The sequence below is a fragment of the Phytophthora cinnamomi genome, assembly GCF_018691715.1.
Source record: "Phytophthora cinnamomi strain GKB4 chromosome Unknown Contig63, whole genome shotgun sequence".
Taxonomy (NCBI): Eukaryota; Oomycota; class Peronosporomycetes; order Peronosporales; family Peronosporaceae; genus Phytophthora; species Phytophthora cinnamomi.
The window spans coordinates 307043-322640 of record NW_027150996.1 but is presented as its reverse complement, the minus strand read 5'-3'; the positions used below and the strand labels follow the sequence as shown (position 1 = coordinate 322640).

Sequence of the window (15598 nt, the reverse complement as noted above, 5' to 3'; positions counted from 1 at the left end):
GTAGCTCGGCACGAAGTCGCGCACCGAGCGCAACAAATGCGCCACGCGCCTGCTGAACGTCGCAGGGGCGTTCGTAAGCCCCTACGGTATTACCAGCCACTCCCAGGCCATGTCGCTTGGCGTGCTCACTGCCGCGAAAGGGTTGTCGATCTCACGCATTAGGGTCTGATAGAATCCATCTCGCAGGTCGAGCGCACTGTAAACGGTGCTCCCGGCCATCGAATCGATGATAATGTGGTAATGTAGAACACACTATACCATCAGATGTGGATTCCTTAGCACAAACCACAACAATCGCCGAGTCAGGTCGGCGTTTGTTGGCCTGCGCAGGTGGTGGTCCCCTCGTGGTTCGATCCAACTGGGACAGCGAGTGTCTCGCCCTTCGCCGACACCTGCCAACCGAGGTCCACTCTTCCGGAGATCCGCCGAGCTAGCGGACTCCGCTCACAAACTCCTGTGCCTTCCACCAAAGGATGGACAGCGGCGCGCGAGCGCTATTACAGGCCACCGGTGTAACGAGGTTACACGCACAAGTGGCTACAAGCCACTTGTGATTTTAACAAATAAGATATCTGTTAAAAGTTTTAGATACTTCCTCACTTTGGTGTAAATCACACCAATGGATACATTGAAGTGGGCCACCACAATGAGTGGTCCACACCTACCCAAAGATCCTATTGGTAGAAAGCAGCATTTTTCTACCAATTAGAGACGTGCATATTGGCGGGGCTCTGACAGCCAGCCGCTGTCAACCCCTTTCATAGATAATAAACAGTTTTAGCATATTTAGGAGGAAGATCAATTTACAAACAATACAGTTCTCATTTTACCCTAATTAAGCTATTTGGTGTCTTTATTTGATTTATATTATACTTATGTACTCAAGTATAATTAACTCAAGTTATTAACAACTCCTACGCTTCGTCATACACGTGGTGCAACGTGTAAGCTAAAGTAGCGAGCCAAGTTAGGCAAACTACAGCGCAGGAGGACCAAGTGTGGGCCCGGCGAGCTCACTAGCGTCGCCGATGCCTCCCCGTGGGGATCGCCGGGTTACCCGGACAGTGTATCTGGCTCAGCCGGGTTCGAAGCGTCGTAGCGAGGGTGAAGGGTCGGCCGAGATCCGAGACCACTCTATTTCACTTGATATTTTTATAGGACCTTAGGAATAGTGGGGGCGCCCTTTCAGGGCGCCCAGAAGACTTAAGAGCAAACAGAGAGTAGAAATTGATAGGCCCACAACACGTGCACACTTTCCGGTAAGTCCCTGCACGGGGTCGGATTATGCCTGCCGTCGGTACCAGAGAGGCATAGCTTGTAGGGTACTCGACTGACAGCGCCAAGAGATTAGGTAGGCCCGGGTTGGGCGTTGGGGCTCGCCAGGCGCGAAGGAACAGTCTCGCTAACTCAGCGAGCCGGTACTCCGGACAGCCCGGGTGCCGTTACTCTTCAAGTCGGGTTGCTTCTGCCCCGGTTGTAGTGGGTCTATCTTGACTCACTGCTTTTGCTTACACGTTGCGCTACGTGTATGAGGAAGCGTAAGCACTTAGTAATTACTAGAGTTAATTATATTTGAATACACAAATATAAATTAAATCAGATAAGACTCCAAGTGACTTAGATAAGGTAAAATGATAACTGTATTGTTTGTAAATTGATCTTCCTCCTAAATCTGCTAAAACTGTTTATCATCTATGAAAGGGGTTGACAGCGGCGCTATCGAGACTGCTACGCATTGCTTCTTCGAGTGTGACCTCGTCCAGCGGTTATGGCGGAAGATATAGGAGCCATGGGCCCCAGCTTTTCGATGCTCCCTGGGTTGGAGGCTGTTTATCTTCCCGTTCGACCGCCATGTCCATGACGAATGGCGTAATCTTCGTGAGGTACTTCTCATTTTATGGCGCATCTACACACCCATTGTGTTCCACGCGCTATGGAGTCTTCGAAACGATATCTATTTCCACGGTGTGCGTGCGATCAGCCCAAACATTCCCCGTTTGAGCTGCTCGTTTCAGCAAGACTACCTGCGCCTCTATCATTAATCAACCGTTCAATCTTGATAGTGATGAGATCAGGACAGTTTTGCGCCGCCTGGTGTTCCCTGAACTAATTGGCTACGACGTTCAACTCGCAATTACGCGTGTGTGGATACCTCAGCCTTAGGTTCGATTTAGTTTTCACTTATCCAGCATTACAAGTCTACCTCCCAGTTAATCAACTTCATTCTTCTTCTTCTTAACACTGCCCTTGTGTAAACCAAGACCACCCCTGTGGAGCAGCGACAAAAATGGATCCCCAAGTACGAGGCTGAGCTGAGCCTTCAGTCTCTGGGTTCAAGTGCTGTTGATGGAGAAATTACCGAGGCAAGATGCAAATTCTCTCAAGAGTTTGGCCGCGAAATTGCACCAGCTGAAGACGTTGCACTGCTTCGTTTGGGTCCGCCGTACCGCCGGCAAAGCGCTGCTGGTTCCAGCGTGAGCAGAAACACGTCCTGCTTGCGATACATGTATCAATTGGAGTGTCAATGTATTTCGCTTTAGTCAGACATGCTACGGCTAATAACTAGTATATGGTATTCTACTGCCTATGTCCTCCTCCTCGCCCGCACATGTTGCGAGAGGTAGATACCGTTCTGCTGCGTTGTACGTGGACTCGGCCACGCGGTTTAGCTCTACCATGCGAGCGAGTAGGTCGTTCGGATGAGCTGTAGGTGCTGTATGCGCCGGATGGCATGAAGGTCGAGCCGGAAGACGCTACTTTTTTTAGCGAGTTCAGCGTCTTGAAGCAAGTCAAGAACCCGCAGAGAGCAGCTCTACCCAACTATGCAATGGAAGGCCAACTCCAGTCGCTTCAGCACTTCAGTTTGCTCGATCTGGCTGAACGCGTCGCTAGGAATGCACGTAGCTAAGACAGTTCACTTGAATAATGTATACCACCTGGATGCCTAATTTGGATTTTGAGCCGTTTGTATCGAACTACCTAATCAGCCTTTTCCAGAATGCCTATTTGAGGTCAAATTAGGTAGGTAGGTATTTCTGCCTAATTTTGAGATCTCTGCCATTGGCAATGGCAATCAACTTCAACTTAGTCCGGTGTTGCATGGCTACATTTCGGTGGTCAAACATCCTGTTCATCCGACCAATCGTGGCGGTCCTGCAGCCTGAATTTCTGCCTACGCGGCCAATCAGCGCGGGATTACTACCCAATTGGGGCGAAGTGAGTCCAGCTGGCGCAAGCTGCATCCACAGCTACAGCTTGATGCGGGGGCAGCCACTGCACATCGCCGCCGAGCGGCTACCACGGAGAGAGCAGGTGAGCAGCTGGCGAAAAGCACCCACACCGCTGGCCTTGAGAAACGCTGCGCTCGGCTCGCCTCCAGCGAGACCAGGCTCCGGCTCGCCACGCTGGCCGGCGCGGCATCAAGGCGGGCGAGCAAATCGCGCGCAGTCACTCCGCTGAGCTGCGCGCTGTCAACGGCCGGTTGACAGGGGCGGGCGCGTAACGGGCAGGAAGCTTCCGCCTTGCCGGAAAGTGCGCGGAGAGCCTATACAGCACCCGAAGCGGCGAAGACGACGGTCTCCGCTCTCCGTCGCGCCTCGCTTGCTGTTGCTGCTGGCGGTCTGAACACGCCGCCGAAACTGCGCGAATAAGCCCCATCGCCAGCGCGCTCTCTCGCCCAGCTGACCGAGCCGTCGAAGCCTCCGTTTCGCACGCCACGACATTTGAGTCTGCGGCGCACCCACGCGCGCCGGCCCCAAATCAGCTATGGTGCCCGCTTCCGTTTTGACCCAGGCCAGCTGAGCGCCGCCGCCGACTCTACCTACCGCGCGCCACGTACCGCTTCCAGTGGGACCCAGTACGGCGCCGAGAACGCGCCTCCGAGCGAAACCCCTCCGATGCAGCCGGCAGTGCATTCCGCGGCTCCAAAAGCAGCTCCTGCCTCTGCGCAGGCCTTGGCTCGCGGCCGCGGCGACAGCGGGTTACTCACAGCAGCTGGGGGCCTCGGCGTGAGCTGCGCGCGAAGGAGGCGCGCCCAGCTGGCGCCAAATGAGCCTTGGAGCGCGATCCGATCCACGGACCTTGGGCGGCGCCGCCGCCATCGACGGTCTCTCGCCGCCATGAATGCTGGAGGTGGCGGATGGAATTTTTCCCAGTTCTTATCGGCCGGTGGCGAGCAGTGGGCCTTGGCAGCCGCGGCACCGGCACCATTTCGGTCTTATGCGCGACGGTCCCATGGGAGGCGGCGGCGCCCAACGCCGCCAGGCTGGTCAACGTCACAGCCCAAGCCCAACTTTGGACTCGCAGCAAATGTGTGGCTTCCATGGCGGAATTTCCGGGTTTCTCGCAGGCGCCCGTTGGCAGCTGGGGCGTTTTCGCCGAGAAACTGTCCTGTCTCGCATACGCTCAATCCGCAGAGTATTAATTGACAACGGACTCTAAAACATCTTTTCCTAACTCCATCACCTCTCTAAATCGATGAACAAAATCCTATCACGATCAGAAAGATATCACGTGTGCCCGGAAAGAACAGTTTCTGGGCGGGGCCCCGTAACGGCGCTTCCTCGCTTTTTCGGAAGCGCGGCCCCGTCTCCGCACGGCACTCACGGCACTCGGTAAGCAGAGGTGAGTTTCACTTCTCAATTGGCTTCACGGCCGCCACTCTGACAGCCCGACCGACTCGCAGAGAAGGTCCGCTCTGTAGAGGCCCTGCCAGCTCCGCAGAAGGAATCAGCCAGCCAGCGCGTTGCCCCGCGCCACACGCAGCAGAGAGGAGAGAGAAACATGCAGAGCCCGCGCGAGATCTCGTCCGAGCGCCAGGGCGCGCTCACGCCCGCCACGGCCCGCCTGGTGACCAAGCCGGCCGTCGAGCTGCCGGAGAGCGGGGCCACGCCGCGCACGCTGGACCCCGCCGCCGCGCGCCAGCCCTGGGCCAACCTCAGCGTGGACACGGCCGTCCACGCCGACGACGCTGCCGCCCACTTGCCATTCACCTCGACGGCCTCGACCTCCTCGGCCGCTGCGGCTGCTGCTACTACGCAGGCCACGACCAGCGCCGCGTCCTCCATGCGCTCCGGCTCGGGCTCGAGCCAGGTGGCGCTACCCGCGGGCCTGCTGCCCGAGCGCTACACGGCCGACCTGACGCACTGGCAGTCGCCCGCCGACCTGCCCGAGCGCCGCCTCATGGTCCAACGCATCATCGCCATGACGCGCAGCAAGCGCGTGGACGCCGGCGCCTGTGCCGACGCGCGCACGCCGTCGCTGGCCAAGCGGATCGAGCTGTCGCTGTACTCGCGCGCCGCCTCGTTCCACGAGTACCGGGACCTGAACACGCTGCGCCGCCGCCTGCAGTCGCTGGTGTCGCTGAGCTTCCACGAAGCCGCCGTGTCGCGCCGCCGCGCGGCCGCGCTCATGTCGGGCAACGGACCCGTTACTGCTGTGCCCCAGCTGGGCAAGCGCAAGTGCCGATCCATGACCCCGTTCGGCGTTTCCAGACTCATGATCAAGCGGCCGCGCGCCGAATGCATCGGCTCCACTTCAACGTGCACGCCGCGCACCACCGCCAGGATGAACGAGGAGGCGGCGTTCTTCATCATGGACGAGGCCATCCTCGGCCAACTCTTCGCCTTCCTGCCGGGCCTCGAGACCGTGCGGTGTATGCAGCTCAACCGTTTCGCGCGCCGCGTGCTGTCGCGCTGTGTGTTCACACTCGAGGTGGAGCTGCGGCAGTTACAGCTCGCCTACACGCTGCACGCCGCCGCCGTGCCGACCCAGCCTTCCGCGACCTTGCTGTGCCAGTTCCCGAACCTGACGAGCCTCACCGTCTTCAACTCGATGAAACCGCTTTGCGACCAGCAAGAGGCCGGACCCGCACTGCACGCCTGGGGGTGCAGCGAGCTGGACATATCGCACGACAACGCCGGCGAGGAAGTGGTGCAGCAGTTGGCCGAGGGCATCGAGCTCGGCGCCTGCCGGCGACTCACCACGCTCCGTCTCGTGTCGGTCTTCACCAACACGTGCCGCGGCAACGCGCTGCATCTGTTGTGCGCCGCTCTGGTTAAGGGCTCGTGCCCCGACCTGGAGGACCTGCTGCTCGGTGGCAACGGCTTCTCGGACGTGGGCACGGTGGACGTCGCGTGGCTGCTCAAGGTCGGGTCGCTGCCGAGACTGGCGCGCCTGGACATCCGCCGCAACTACATCGGCGAGTCGGGCCTGAAGCGCATCATGGCTGCTCTACGCGCCGGCCGCTGCCAGCAGCTCAAGTATTTATGCATGGGCGGCAACATCATCACGGACAACTGCGTGGCGCCCGTCGTGGAGCTGCTGTCGAGCGCGCAGTGCCCGCAGATGCGCTTCCTCGGGCTTGAGGACAACTTCCTGAGCGCGCGCGGCGTGCAGTGCATCATCCAGGCGGCGGTGGCCGGCGGCATGATGCCCAAGCTGCACCACGTCTCCTGCGACGGGACGCTCGGCAGCGACGAGCCCCAGAGTGTGCGCGCCGCATGAGGCAAAACATCAAGTCAAGTCCACTGCAACACTAGGCACGCTCCCAAGCTGAAGTTAGAATTTGTTAAATAACCAGTTAGAGACCCTTAATGAGTTTTGTACATACAATCGCCAAATGAATTGACATGAATTTCACGTTAAGCCATTTCAGTTAAGTAGCACAAAATGCCGGATAAATCCCATAATCGAGATCGTCCGAAGCGCCAGCAGCTACCGAGGCACCCAGGCACCCAGGCAGGAGCCATGTCGTACTTCATCCCGCCCGTCAACTACGGCATGATCGAGGAGGACCTGTACCGCTCGGGGCAGCCGAACGAGCTCAACTTCCCCTTCCTGGAGCGGCTGAACCTGCGCACCATTATTTATCTGGCGCTGGAGGAGCCCAACCCGCAGTTCCAGAGCTTCGTGGAGGAGCAGGAGATCCAGCTCGTCTTCCTTGGGGGCAACACGCGCATGGAGAGCCGCCGCAAGTCCTGGGAGCCGCTGTCCGAGGAGACGGTGCTCGCGGCGCTCGACATCATCCTCGACCGCTCCAACTACCCGCTCTACATCACCTGCCACCTCGGCCGCGATCGCACCGGTAGGGTAGAATACTTCCTTCCTTCCTCCCTTATGCTGCGACAACCATTGTGTGGTGGCTGACGTTGTGCTGATGTTCTGCAGGCGCGGTGGTGGGGTGCCTGCGCAAGATCCAGGGCTGGCACCTGTCGTCGATCTTCGAGGAGTACCGGCGCTTCGCCGGCAGCAAGGTGCGGCTGCAGAACGAGCAGTTCATCGAGCTATTCGACACCGACCTGGTGACGATCCCCGTGAACCCGCCGTCGTGGCTCAGGAAACACCCGTGAGCGCGGCAGCACAGACCCACACTACTAGACTGCAACAGAGAAGCAAACAACAACAATAAAACACCTCGTGCATATGAAAAACAGAGCTGGGCTTGCATTCAACAGTGCGTCGAGGGGGCTTGTCATAGTTACCACTGCATGTGCCCGGCCGGCGTCTCAGCAAGTCCTTGCGTTCCGCCTCGGCCGACCCAGCACCTCCAAAGGCAGCAAGCTGCTCGACGCGACATGCGCAAGTAAGTTCCCCAGCTCCCACCAAGAACGAGGGCGTGAAGATCGCTGCGAACGGACACCCACGAGAGCAGTGTTGCTTCATCTCCTCCTTATTTGCTGCTGCTGCTCTCTTCTCCTCAACTTGGTCCCTTCTCTCTCTCACATGCAACAGACTTAGCACCGGAAGCCGCCGACCTGCTCCAGCGCGCAGTCGATCTGGTCCTGGTCCTCCAGCTCCAGCATCTTGGGCGTCTGGTCGCCGCTGATGCGCGTGCCGTCCAGCAGGAAGCGCAGCGCGCTGGCAGGCACGCCCTTGCGCTGGGCGTAGGCCGAGAAGATCTTCTCCATCTTGGTGTTGGGCTTCACCTTGAAGAACGTCTCCTCGCCCGACTGGTCCTTGACTCGGATCGTGATGGCCTCGGCCTTCTTCTTGTCCTCGCCGTTGCTGGCGTCCGTAGAGGGGGGCACTTCCTCCGACATGCTGCTTTCGACTGCGACAGCCACACACACGGAGAGCGGCAGTTAGAAATCGCACTTGGACTTTGATTTTGAGGGCGCAAGTGCAACTTTTCCCCCTCCCTCGGATCTTGGCCGCTGATAGCGCGCTCAAGACGCGGAGAGGGAGGAGGTTGGCACGAACGCAAGGCTGTCTATACATGCAGCGCCGGCGCTAAGCGCCAGCAGCCAGCGGAGAGGCACCTACGCACCTTCTTCGAGTTGTTGCGTGAAATTCAAAGTGAGGCGTTTCTTTCTGCAAATTTCCGCCTAGCCAACCGGAGGCGCTTGCCACAAGCAGAGGTATTGCCACAAATAGAGCAGGGCCTGTTCACCACAAACAGCAGACCCCTTCATACAATATTAAAGACGAAAGCGGACTGACCAATGAGAGGTACGATACAAAGCCAGAAATGAAGTGGGATGTGGTGAAAAAATTGTTTGGTATATCCTAATTTAACGTTTGTTGTTCTTATTCTAGGTTTGTTTTGTGATCCCAAAATAAGGTGTCCGTCACATTAATTTGGGCACTCATCACTTTGCCACACGGAGGTACCGGCCGGAGACGCTCGAGGCACCGCACCCGGACGACATGGTGCGTAGTGCGCCGATCGCGCGGCCCGGTCGACAGAGGGCGGCTCCGTACTGAAGGAGGAGCGTGTGCTCGACACGGAGCCGCTCTCGGGCGCTGGGAGTGGCGAGATCGCGGCCGTTGTTAACGTATCTTGGTTCTCCCGTGACTGTAGCTGCCGCTTTCACTGCTCAAGACGGCACAGGGCCACCCCATGGTAAGTCGTGGGGCTGAGAGAGGGGATCTCTTTAGGCGGGAGGTGGCTGACACTCTGTGGTTGCTGGTGGCTGCAGCTGGTGGAGCTCAAGAATGGCGACACGTACAACGGCCACTTGGTCAACTGCGACACCTGGATGAACGTTAACCTGCGCGAAGTGATCTGCACGTCCAAGGTGCTGCAGTGCTATTATGTAGTGTGCAACCATTGCCGGATGTTGTGCTAACTGATGTTGTTGCTGCTGCTGCTGGTGTAGGACGGCGACCGCTTCTGGAAGATGCCCGAGTGCTACATCCGCGGCAACACCATCAAGTACATCCGCGTGCCCAACGAGGTGCGCAGATGCTCCGCTGACTTGCTGCTGAGTGTTGTGTTGGTATCTAATGTGTACGTTATGTTTCGTGGCAGATTTTGGACATGGTGAATGAGGAAGACTTCAGTAAGCGCGGTGGGTGCCTGTTTGCTGTCTTTCTTGATGCTGAGGCATTTGCTGCTCGTTTCATGACGGTTATGCTAACTCTTATCTATGCGTATGCGATGGACAACAGACCGCCAGGCCAATCGTGGACGTGGTCGTGGAGCTCGTGGCGGCTTCGGTGGCCGAGGGGGTCGCGGAGGCCGCGGAGGACGTGGCGGGCGTGGCGATGGCCCTGGCGGCCGCGGTGGACGTGGTGATGGAGGCCGCGGGCGTGGCCGAGGTGGAGGTCGCGGTCGTGGTCGCGGGCGCGGCGGAGACAACTAGCTAGCTAGATACCGACACAACAATTGCAGGTCGCGGGAAAGTGACCGAGCGCACTTGAAGACACCATTGCTCACCGATGGTGAAGCTTGCAGACCGAGGCAGCTTCAATCAGCTACAGTAGAGGTTCCAATCGAAGTCACATGCACTGCACTGCTCTGCTCTATCTGCCCCTGCTGCTGCTCCTGCTCCTCGTCGTTCTTACGATATTTCGCTTCAGTGTATATTCGTTTGAAAAAGGCAAATATGTTGTTTTGTGTTGGTGGCAATTCCATAGGGCCTGTCTGGTCGAGAACCTGCGTGATCTAATTACTTGGCTTCGGCGCCACTGGGGCCCTGCGGGTTGTTCTTGATGAGGTAGGCGGCCAACCACTCGATCGGGTTGGGCGGGCGCTCCTTGACGAGCGCCGACATGCCCTGCAGCAGGATCGGCACCACGGTCTGGTCCAGGTACGCGCGGATGGGCAGCGCCTGCACCTCCACCTTGTCCTGGACGCTCTCGGCCGCGGGCTCGGCGGCCTTCACCTCGTCCTCGTCGGCCTTGGAGGCGGGCGCCTCCTGCGCGGGCTCGTCCTTGCTGTCGGCCTCGGGTTTGGCCTCCTCCTCCTTGGCGTCGGCCTCCTTGCTCTCGGCCGCGGGCTCCTCCTCCGCCGCAGCAGGGGCAGGCTCAGCGGCCTCCTCAGCGGGGGCGGGCTCGGCAGCCACGGGCTCCTCCTCGGCGGGCGGCGCCTCCTCCGTCACGACGAGCTCGGCGACTTCTGCGCATGGGGAAGGACAAGATATCAGGACGCGGTGAGCCACGGGATCCGATAGCTGCTGCGAGGAGAGCACGCACCAGTCACGGGGGCGTCGTCTTCCATGTTTACTGCTGACTACGGGGCACACGCGGACGAGCGGGGATTGACTTGGCTCCTCCTGCTGAAGATCACAAATGCCGCTTCCTCGTCGGTGGCGACTCGCTGCAGTTAGTTGCTGGGCTGGTGCAAATGGGCGGTTGGGTTGGGGTGCCGCAAAAATAGACCTGGAAAAACTACCGTAACCACCGCAAAAACGCCGTGGGATTTGGCAGAAAGCGTACCCTGCTCAGAGTGTACCCCGAGGGTACGGGACTAAAAAATTGTAACCGTCCATCCTTTTGTAGTCTCGCTTCAAGATCGCAACGCAGGGTCCTCCAGCAATGGACCTACCCAGTCCGACTTGCAACTGGTTGATGGATAGCTTCATACGCTAGTGGCGGCATAGAAGCTTTAAGGTGCAGCATGGACAGTATAGAGCTCCAAAGCGTATCTGCGCGCTGCGAAAATTGCAAGAAAGTGGTAGAACTCTATGTTCAAGGTGAACCCATTTGAGCGCACCCATTGTGTCAATCGCCTCTCCCCTCCCCGCGACGTATCAATATATCGCTGATGCTGTGCATCACAACGCAATTGAACCAGTCGGTAGCAAGGCATGTCCTCGTCCTCCTCTTCGTCGTGCAGCCGCAACGAGACTGCACTGACGTCGCAGTGCAACTCCCTGTGTGCCGAGGGCCGTCCGTGCGTCGCGTACGCTGAAGGGGACGAAGCACAGTGTTCCGACTCACCCTCCACCTTCGGAAACTGCACATCGGACGCCTATTGCACGTACGAGTGCTTCACCAATGGGCCGGACGACTTTGCAGCCAATGGGGCCATCGACTTCAGCACGTACACGTTCCTAATCCCGTTCGGGAGCGACGTAGAGCCCAGCGAGCAGGAGCTGAGCTGGTCCAGGGAACAGGAGGCCGCTGCAGACGCCGAGCTGGCGGCGGCGACCAATTTGACGACGCAACATCCGTCCAAGTCCAATGATGCACTGCAGCACATTGAGCCGCTGGACTTGATGACGTCGACGACGGCGGTGGTGCTGGCGGGCGGGTCCAGTGTGTTCGGCGTTCGTGGGAAGGTGGCTCGCGTGCAGCTACCGGAGGAGTTGTTCACCGCTGATACACAGCTACAAGCAGTGTATGTTGTTGGTAGGATAGGGAGAGGATCTTGGTTGAAAGGAGTGGGGGGGGCTTACTTGGGTTGTGAGGTGCTTGATACTGCAGCACGCTGGCTAACCTTGGCTTGGAGCAGATCCTGGCGTCGTCGTTGCCGTCTGGACTCGTCAACCTGACGATCTCGAACTGCCTCATGGCGAGTTATCCCGCGGACTTGCAGACTATGAACGCTCTTGAGAACTTGTACGATGTTCTTAGATAAACGGATTGCTTGGCGATGAATTTGCTGACGTTGTCGATTTATTGTGGCGATGTTGGTGCAGAGATCTGTCCAAGAACTACTACGGGTACTTCCCGGCGGATCTGGAGCTGCCGAAGCTGCAAAACTTGAATTTGTCTGCTAACAGAATTGGAAACTTCGAGGGCTCTTTGCCAAGCCTCGTCACACTGTAAGTGTCGCGTTTTAACAGCGTTATTGTTTTATTCTTCTTCTGAGCACTAACGATTGGCATGTTTGCTGAATCAAAACTGTTCACGATTCACATACCGTAGTGATCTTGCTGGTAACAACCTCACCTCCATTCCGACAACAATTTTCAATATGGAATCTCTACAGCGACTAGATCTGCGTGGGAATAACTTCGCTGGCGTGGAACTTACTTCGACGCAATTCAGCTTTCTCCAGGATCTAGATCAGTTCGATGCGGATTCATTGGGTGCGGCGGCCTGCAGCACAACAGAAAAGCTTAACACAAGCACAAACACACTGAGTGTGTGCGTGTCCGGTACCACGTCGACAGCGAAGGAGGGGTCATCTTCAAACAAAGCGCTCATCGCTGGGATCATGGCCGCAGTTATCGTGCTCTTCCTCATACTCGCAATTATCTTCATTTTCAGATGCCTTCGTCATCGTGCGCAGCGTTTGAAGCCCGAGCCAGAGATCATTTATTTGCACCGCCAGCTGATGAGCCCGACCGAAAATGCCCCCTATGCACATCGACTCAGCGCAGAACGATATTCTGATCCGGACTGTGATGTTGAAGCAGTCCCGGAACAACGCGGCTTTCCGTACGATGATGAACTTGGGATGCTGCTCTTGAATGTGGACGATCTCGAGTATATCCGCAAGCTAACAAGTGCGCACCGCCCTGAAGGCCCGAACAGAAATCATCGCGTGACATTTTTGACGCGATTCCGTGGCTCACGATTCCTTGTGTGCAAGAGACTACAGCAAGAATTCATCGATGAAGTCTCGGAGACCCAACATTTTGCTGAAGACGTTCGTCTTGCTGCGACTCTGGATCATCCGCGGATCGTGGCTCTAGTGGGCGTCATTTGGAGTCGTATGTATGGCCTAGAGGCGCTGTATGAGTACATGGAGGGAGGGGATCTACGTTCATACCTGGCGGATGTTGAGAGTGCTGACCACGACTTGCGATCTTGGCGTGCACAGAGCGCGTGGAAATTGCAAGTTGCGTTCGACGTAGCCGAAGCGTTGGCTTACGCTCACGCGTTCTCCCCCAGGCTTGTGCACCGCGACCTCACTTCGCACAGTGTGTTGCTATCATCACCCCCAGAATTTCGTGCTCGACTTGATGAATTTGTGGTTGATCAGCAAGGATTCTCGAGCATGCCGACCATCGCGATATCTCTCCGGGAAGAGAGGTGGCTACCTCCCGAGGTGATCACGGGTGCAGCAGATTACAGTCCTGCAGCTGACATGTACGCATTTGGAGTAATTCTATCAGAAATCGACACGCACTCGCTGCCCTACGAAAACATCCAAGGTGTTGTAAGTGGCAGGCAGAACATGAGCGATGTGGAAATCCTCGACCTCGTGGCGTCCGGCAAATTGCATCCTGTGTTCACTTTAGGGTGTCCAACTGGAGTTCGCGAGCTTGCCGAGCGATGCCTGAGCTACGACGCCTCCGAACGACCAACTGCGTTGCAAGCTGTCATCGTTTTACGCACGCTGCTATCAGAAGACCGTCGAACCTCGTTTATTATTTAGTTGGTGAATTACCGTACTAGGAAGGAACTGCTGTGTGTAGTACTGCTCTTGAATTCAATGTATCGTAGAATATTTGCTTCGCCATCTACTGCGGAGGTGGGAGCAAGTCTCGCGTTTGAATACGTCGGACAGACTCGCCCGTGATAGGGTTGACCCCCTCGCGCGAGTTGTGGAACTGCAAATTCTGAGCTCTCAGCATGGCTCGGTGCTTGATCGCAGCGTCTGCAGCTTGCAGTCGCTCGCCATCTTTGCCGTCATTGTACTGCAGAGTGACCGGGTTGAATGGTTCACCACACTTGTTGCGCCGGGCTTTGGAGCCCGAGGCTCGCAGCGCCTCCGAACGGCGTTTCTCCTCCGCTGAGGCAGCGTCCATGGCCTCCCAACGACGCACATCTCGGTTCACCGCTTCTTGACGACGTCGCTCCTGCTGAATTTTGGCGCGAGTGCGAGCATCTTCTCGAGCAGCACGCTCTTCACCGGCAGTGTCCGAGTGGAACCGATCGGCATCGCTCATAAAACCCTGACTCTGAGGTGTGTACACCAGCATGGCGCTACCCGCAGCAGTTGTGTCGACGCGTACGAAACCTTCTTTGCGGGCACGCAGACGCTCCTTCTCGCGCTGTTCCTTGTCACACACAGCTTCACGCTGCGCTCGCGTTCGTGCCGGGATGTTGTTGAACTCGCGGACTGAGGTGGTCCCTGCTGGCGCCTTGTTGCTCGCTGGCATTCTCTCTCCACTTGTAGAAAACGGTCTTTGGCTGGTGCAGGGAGAAGATCACGAGTGGGAACGGAGAAGCAATAGCAGGCAAGACGCGATGATGCATGTCGGAATGCAGTGTAGCCATTTTTAGAGACTTGAAGTTGCATATACCGGTAACATGGTCATTGCTAGCGGATCGCAATACACTATACATCTGCCTAGAAGAAAGTGAATATGCAGGTCTCGCACTTCTCCACGAGGGGCACGACGCTGTCTTGCCACGTCACTTGGCCAGTCTTTTTATTCGGCTGTGCTTGAGTCTGCTGCCCATTTTGTGGTAGAGCTCCGGTGCCGACGGCAGGGAACGAATGCGGCGATACATCCACGCCGTTTACGTGAGTGAGGAAGACCTCGTCACGACGCATGCCAGCTTCGAAGCACGGTGAGCCAGGCAGCGCTTGGACCACAATCCACCCGTCCTGTTGACGCAGTGGCTTGAGTCCTAGCGCGCCGTTCACCTTGGTCACGCTGATGGTCTGCTCGCAGTCAAAACTGAACCAGAGACGCACAGTCTGCACGAATCCACGCTGCATTTCGTCTGGATCGAGATGATACACGCCCTCGTACAAAATCTGCGGCCCTTGTTGCGAGATAGCACTCGGACAAGCTGCAGCGAGCGGCAGGGTGCACGTCTGGATGCTGAGGATGGTAACCGGTCTGCCCGCACGCCGAAAGTTGTTGATATACTCCCGGGCTCGATTCGTCGTTACTAAAACGTCTTCGTACTGGGCTGCGGACCCTTTCATCAGAGGCAGTGATATCGCCTTCTTCTCCTTCAGCATGACCGGAACCCATGTGCCAATGTGGATGTACGGCTCGTGATAGCCCTCCTCGCTCATTTCATGAAACCCATGAGCTGCGTTGCCTAAGGGTGAAATGGGCATACCCGAACTCGGAATTCCATGCAACGCACTAGCACGGCGAATCTCCATCGGCTGGAACGGCGTCGCGCTGACCCGACGTACGCCTCGAATGGCATGGTCGGTTTGCAGGTTGAGGTCGCTGCGTTGACGGAATGGACTGCCAAAGATGTCGAGCACCCAGCGCGAGTCCGGCTCCACTAGGCTGTCCACTTGGCCCTCGAGCTCCTCTGCAGGAGAACCGTCCGGGAGCGTGAACAGCGCGATGTCGTCTGCAGACCCGACTGCGAAGAGGTCTTCCTCGCTGTAGAGCGCGTGCGCGAGCCCCATCTTGACATCGCTCCAGCTCTCGACCCGACGCAGCTCCGCCGGCTCGAGCTCGAAGCACCCGTCGTTCTTGCACACCAGCACTCGCATGAGATCCAG

At 57.5% G+C, this 15598-nt stretch overlaps 7 protein-coding genes across 8 annotated transcripts; 4 read left to right on the top strand and 3 right to left on the bottom strand.

Annotated features, from left to right (window-relative positions):
• Nucleotides 1-4782: 4782 nt before the first annotated feature.
• Nucleotides 4783-6504, top strand: IUM83_13191 (tyrosine-protein phosphatase; the record flags this gene model as incomplete). 2 transcript variants are annotated; one of them, XM_067937851.1, is made up of 2 exons in its annotated part: nucleotides 4783-4848; nucleotides 4924-6504. In XM_067937851.1, 2 exons carry the CDS (start codon nucleotides 4783-4785, stop codon nucleotides 6502-6504), a joined length of 1647 nt encoding a protein of 548 aa, XP_067786995.1. The 2 variants fall into 2 exon arrangements, with proteins under 2 accessions (XP_067786995.1, XP_067786996.1); XM_067937852.1 differs by having other exon boundaries at nucleotides 4783-6504.
• A 243-nt stretch (nucleotides 6505-6747) lies between these two features.
• IUM83_13190 (tyrosine-protein phosphatase) lies at nucleotides 6748-7349 on the top strand (the record flags this gene model as incomplete). Its single annotated transcript, XM_067937850.1, has 2 exons — nucleotides 6748-7084; nucleotides 7168-7349. 2 exons carry the CDS (start codon nucleotides 6748-6750, stop codon nucleotides 7347-7349), a joined length of 519 nt encoding a protein of 172 aa, XP_067786942.1.
• Nucleotides 7350-7733: 384 nt separating this feature from the next.
• IUM83_13189 (Small ubiquitin-like modifier (SUMO)) lies at nucleotides 7734-8294 on the bottom strand (the record flags this gene model as incomplete). The annotated part of the gene is made up of 2 exons (XM_067937849.1): nucleotides 7734-8050; nucleotides 8267-8294. 2 exons carry the CDS (start codon nucleotides 8292-8294, stop codon nucleotides 7734-7736), a joined length of 345 nt encoding a protein of 114 aa, XP_067786895.1.
• A 147-nt stretch (nucleotides 8295-8441) lies between these two features.
• Nucleotides 8442-9584, top strand: IUM83_13188 (putative U6 snRNA-associated Sm-like protein LSm4; the record flags this gene model as incomplete). The annotated part of the gene is made up of 7 exons (XM_067937848.1): nucleotides 8442-8448; nucleotides 8561-8649; nucleotides 8801-8842; nucleotides 8919-9017; nucleotides 9099-9176; nucleotides 9251-9290; nucleotides 9391-9584. 7 exons carry the CDS (start codon nucleotides 8442-8444, stop codon nucleotides 9582-9584), a joined length of 549 nt encoding a protein of 182 aa, XP_067786896.1.
• A 306-nt stretch (nucleotides 9585-9890) lies between these two features.
• Nucleotides 9891-10441, bottom strand: IUM83_13187 (dpy-30 like protein; the record flags this gene model as incomplete). Its single annotated transcript, XM_067937847.1, has 2 exons — nucleotides 9891-10339; nucleotides 10417-10441. The coding sequence occupies 2 exons, from the start codon at nucleotides 10439-10441 to the stop codon at nucleotides 9891-9893; spliced, it is 474 nt and encodes a 157-aa protein (XP_067786891.1).
• A 589-nt stretch (nucleotides 10442-11030) lies between these two features.
• On the top strand, nucleotides 11031-11994 carry IUM83_13186 (TKL protein kinase; the record flags this gene model as incomplete). The annotated part of the gene is made up of 3 exons (XM_067937846.1): nucleotides 11031-11563; nucleotides 11650-11784; nucleotides 11865-11994. The coding sequence occupies 3 exons, from the start codon at nucleotides 11031-11033 to the stop codon at nucleotides 11992-11994; spliced, it is 798 nt and encodes a 265-aa protein (XP_067786892.1).
• A 1643-nt stretch (nucleotides 11995-13637) lies between these two features.
• On the bottom strand, nucleotides 13638-15589 carry IUM83_13185 (Prefoldin subunit 3; the record flags this gene model as incomplete). The annotated part of the gene is made up of 2 exons (XM_067937845.1): nucleotides 13638-14272; nucleotides 14605-15589. 2 exons carry the CDS (start codon nucleotides 15587-15589, stop codon nucleotides 13638-13640), a joined length of 1620 nt encoding a protein of 539 aa, XP_067786893.1.
• Nucleotides 15590-15598: the final 9 nt, after the last annotated feature.